This window comes from Muntiacus reevesi, chromosome 1 (genome assembly GCF_963930625.1).
Source record: "Muntiacus reevesi chromosome 1, mMunRee1.1, whole genome shotgun sequence".
In the NCBI taxonomy this organism is placed as follows: domain Eukaryota; kingdom Metazoa; phylum Chordata; class Mammalia; order Artiodactyla; family Cervidae; genus Muntiacus; species Muntiacus reevesi.
The window spans coordinates 71,792,802-71,797,935 of record NC_089249.1 but is presented as its reverse complement, the minus strand read 5'-3'; the positions used below and the strand labels follow the sequence as shown (position 1 = coordinate 71,797,935).

The window sequence follows — 5,134 nt, the reverse complement described above, 5'->3', positions numbered from 1 at the left end:
TCACCAGTTGAATAAAAAAGAAATAGATAGCTGTATGTTTACATAAAGAAAAATTCTGAAAGAAAATACAAAAAAATTATCCGTGGCTACCTCTGGGAGGAAGCTGGGTTGGTTTGGGGATTTTTTTTACTGCATATATTTTGTACTGCTGGATTTTTTAAACCATTTGTATGTATTACTCTTTTTAACAAGTGTTCTTGGGCTTCCTTTGTGGTTCAGCTGGTAAAGAATCTGCCTGCAAAACAGGAGACCTGGGTTTGATCCCTGGGTTGGGGAGATTCCCTGGAGAAGGAAAAGGCTACCCACTCCAGTATTCTGGCCTGGAAAAGTCCATGGGGTCGCAAAAAGTTGGACAGGACTGAGTGACTTTCACTTTCACATTATTTTTTTATATATTATTAAGCGCTTAAAAGCGATGGAATTCCAGTTGAGCTATTTCAATCCTAAAAGATGATGCTGTGAAAGTGCTGCACTCAATATGCCAGAAAATTTGGAAAACTCAGCAGTGGCCACAGGACTGAAAAAGGTCGGTTTTCAATCCAATCCCAAAGAAAGGCAATCCCAAAGAATGCTCAAACTACAGCACAATTGCACTCATCTCACATACTAATAAAGTAATGCTCAAAATTCTCCAAGCCAGGCTTCAGCAATATGTGAACCAGGAACTTCCAGATGTTCAAGCTGGTTTTAGAAAAGGCAGAGGAACCAGAGATCAAATTGCCAACATCTGCTGGATCATCGAAAAAGCAAGGGAGTTCCAGAAAAACATCTATTTCTGTTTTATTGACTATGCCAAAACCTTTGACTCTGTGGATCACAATAAACTGTGGAAAATTCTGATAGAGATGGGAATACCAGACCACCTGACCTGCCTCTTGAGAAACCTGTATACAGGTCAGGGAGCAACAGTTAGAACTGGACATGGAACAACAGACTGTTTTCACATAGGAAAAGGAGTATGTCAAGGCTGTATATTGTCACCCTGCTTGTTTAACTTATATGCAGACAACATCATGAGAAATGCTGGGCTGGAGGAAGCACAAGCTGGAATCAAGATTGCTGGGAGGAGTATCAATAACCTCAGATATGCAAATGATACCACCCTTATAGCAGAAAGTGAAGAACTAAAGAGCCTCTTGATGAAAGTGAAATAAGAGTGTGAAAAAGTTGGCTTAAAGCTCAACATTCAGAAAACTAAGATCATGGCATCCGGTCCCATCACTTCATGACAAACAGATGGGGAAACAGTGGCTGACTTAATTTTTCTGGGCTCCAAAATCACTGCAGATGGTGATTGCAGCCATGAAATTACAAGATGCTTACTCCTTGGAAGGAAGGTTATGACCAACCTAGAAAGCATATTAAAAAGCAAAGACATTAATTTGCCAACAAAGATCTGTCTAGTCAAGGCTATGGTTTTTCCAGTAGTCATGTATGGATGTGAGAGTTGGACTATAAAGAAAGCTGAGCCCCGAAGAATTGATGCTTTTGAACTGTGTTGCTGGAGAAGACTCTTGAGAGTCCCTTGGACTGCAAGGAGACCCAACCAGTACATCCTAAAGGAGATCAGTCCTGGGTGTTCATTGGAAGGACTGATGTTGAAGCTGAAACTCCAATACTTTGACCACCTGATGCAGAGAGCTGACTCATTTGAAAAGACCCTGATGCTGGGGAAGATTGAGGGCAGGAGGAGAAGTAGACGACAGGGGATGAGATGGTTGGATGGCATCACTGACACAATGGACATGGGTTTGGGTGGACTCTGAGAGTTGGTGATGGACAGGGAGGCCTGGTGTGCTGCAATTCATGGGGTCGCAAAGAGTTGGACACAACTGAGCGACTGAACTGAACTGAAGCACTTAAAATGTCCCTTCTGTATAAGATTCCCATATTTACCCGAAAAGAACTTTCCTCCTTATTGTCATGTCCAAATGTATATGAGCCATAGCTCTCTTCTCCCCAAAACAGTCGCCTCCATCCTGTCTCCCTACCTATAAGTTACACTGCTCTTGACTTAATATTCATAATACTCTTGTGTGCACTTGTGTTACATGTGCTTTGTGGCCCATTTGTGCTTTTTAATACTGTGCTTCCACTGTCATCTGTCCCAGCACATGGTCTGTGGAATCAGAGTGTCATCTGTGGCCTGAAGTGGGTACTCCTGGGGAGCCAAGCAGTGCTTCATACACAGCAGGAACTTATTTACTGCTTTGTTCATTGACTGGTAATTGCATGGATAATTATCTTTTTAAGGCATTATCACAGAGTTCAACAAAGACATATTAGATGATAATGATAATCATTATTACATTCCGGAATAGAGCATCCCTGAAGTTGCTGGACCCATAGAATCTCTTTTGCTCCTTAAATGAATCTGCCCAGTTCAAGATCCATGCAACCTAAGAAATGTAAAAGGCTAGCAGTAGGCAATGATTAGCATCTCTGCTGTTTATCTGAATTGCTATGACCCCTATAATTTGCTACTCCTTCTTCTCACGAAACTCCTGACTCAGTTGCTCAGCTGCACACAATTGCGTTGGATCCTCTCCCCATCCTTTTACATTCTCCGATTTTTACCCCGATACTTTCTCCCAGATGTGGTCTATCGACTAGTCTCCAGGAAGAAGCTAACTTGACCAATCACACACCCACAGGGGAGAAGGATCCGAGGGGCATGAGCAAGTGGCTATCCCCTAAGACTAAGTGGGCGCTGGGATCTGGGTACCCTAGAATCTGCTGTTCCAGTGTGAACAAGGCTAAGAGACAACTAGTTCACGAGGAGTCCAGACTCCTCTCCAGCAGGAGTTAAACAGCATGTGTTTATTGATGGCCCACAAGTGCCCTTTGGCTGGGAGAGGAAAAGTACAGAGTCAGGAAGAGACCCATTTCCATTTTCTTTCCTAAATTTCAGAAAAGAAATTTAGATTGCCTTTAAGTAATAGCACAGATCTATATTAAATTCATACATTAAACACAGTGGGGCAGTTGAAGAAGCAGGCTCCATGCAATGTTACCTGTTGGGGTCTCTGACCAGGCTCTCTTCCAATTCCCCCTTTCCTGGGCTTAACCAGACTTTCAGCCTGGTCCCCACAGTCTTGTGGAAGGGTCTGGCTTGAAGGCTCAGGTGAGCCCAGCAAGGTGCCTGGTTCCTAACTGCTCAGCTGCCTGAGTCCTCCCTTCAGCATTTGCCATGGGGAGCATCAGGACTCAGAACTTAAATGATACTGTTTCTAATAGTGAGGAATGTGTAAAGAAGCCAAAATAGATGTCTAATAATGTGTTTGTGTAAATCAAACATCATTCTGTAGGCAAAGTTGCTTCCACTGCCCGATTATTAGGATGGCATGGACTCTGGGTGATTTTTCCACTCAGTGATGGGCTTGATTTGCATCATCTACTCTTGCTCCTGTCCACACCCCTTTGTGACCAGATGGCTAGAGGTAAAGTTTAATATGTATTGGGGAAGTTTTTCCTCTGTATTTGAGTATAGCCCAGGCCTGGTCTCCTTGGAGAACTTGCCAGTGCCTTAGGGCTATTTAGTATACCTTCACAGAGGGACCTCTTTCTTCTCCTCTGAGCCCCCACTATCTTTCCTTCCTTTTTGGAAGATGAGTCTGGGCAAAGAAGGGTCTAGAAATGTGGTCATCATTGATTAGGGAGGAGTGAAGATGAGTCACCAGGGGAAAACCAGGGAAACAGAATCTTAATGTGATAGTAACACCACATTTACATAGCACTTGGAGATGACCAGCACTTGGACATGCTGTGTCGTCTTTTGGAAACTACCCAACATCTCTATCTGTTCTTGTCTGGTCTGTGAGTTGAGATGTTACTTAACAGCCTTGCTTTTAAAGGAGCTGTTAGAAATAATTTTCAAATAAATAAATTTATATTTTTTTAAAAAAGTAATGTTAAAAAAAAAAAATCATTTTCAAAACAAATATAGACCACGCACAAACTCTTATATCGTCTCCAGACTAGGAACCACTCTGCAGAGACTCATGTGGTATCATCCATTGTGCTGATTCCCAAAGCAGAAGTTGGGCTTTAAGAGGGATGAGAACAGCCATGGCAACTAGGAATATATGCAGAAGTTCTCCAACTCCCTACGACTCAGTCGAGCAGGGTTCTCAGCTTTGGAAGTTCTTTTTCCAACCTGCAGAAGAAAAGAAGAACTTCAGACTCTCACACTAAAAGATCCTTATAACAGCCCTGTGGGCTATGAATTATTATCCCCATTCATCATTCATAACAGAAGGAAACTCAGCTTGGGAAGGGAAATAACTCAAGGTCAACAACTAGTGAGAAGTAAGGGGCTTGAATCCAGTTCTTCTGGCTCCATTTCTAGTGTTTTTAACCACACCATGCTTCTTCATGACCCACTTTGCCTTGGCCCACACAGTGTCCTCTACAAACCTTGACTGTCCAGTTGGCTTTAATGTGGGGCTGCAGCTCAAGTGCCAGAAATTCCAGCAGGCACCCATCCACACTCTCCCTTGTGACCCGTGGCAACATCTTTATCAGGCCACAGGTGGAAGCTCAGGTGTTATATGAGGCTGATGAGCAGGGTGCTCTCCATGCCTTCAATTCTCTGGCTATAAATGGGAAGTATAATTACACTACCTCATAGCATTCTGTGAAGATTAAATGAGATAGTGCACATGAAGTCACTGGCAGGCTACCATTCATATGTATATACAATAAACCTGCAATAAACACTGACTGCCTACTTTCCATTCCGTAAAAGACTTGATGAGAATCAATCCAACCACCAGACTCGATGGTCACCATTGTGCAGTGTCCATCCTAGCAGCAGCTGAAGATTATATGTGTCCTGGAGTGATGCCCGATTACTTGCTAACTTGGGGAAATCGTTTGCATTCATTTATCCTCCCTTCTCTGCTCCCCACTTACCAACAGACACATATCCATGGAAAGGAGAGAGGTCCAGTGTCTGGCCCACAGCCAGGAAACCAGTATGGGAACAGCCCTAGTTTAAAACTAAGTCTTGGGGAGTTTCCTGGTGGTCCAGTGGCTAAGACTCCACACCCCCAATGCAGCAGGCTGGAGATTGAATCTTGGTCAGGGAACTAGATCCCACATGCCACAACTAAGAGTTCATATGTTGCAACTA

At 43.3% G+C, this 5,134-nt stretch overlaps 1 protein-coding gene across 1 annotated transcript in view; it reads right to left on the bottom strand.

Annotated features, from left to right (window-relative positions):
- Positions 1-346: 346 nt before the first annotated feature.
- CD244 (CD244 molecule) overlaps positions 347-5,134 on the bottom strand; it is a 35,961-nt gene continuing 31,173 nt past the window's right edge. Inside the window, exon 9 of the mRNA XM_065947445.1 lies at positions 347-4,156. Coding sequence (XP_065803517.1) covers positions 4,076-4,156 — 81 coding nt within the window. The 3' untranslated portion in view covers positions 347-4,075. The remainder of the gene's footprint in view (positions 4,157-5,134) is intronic.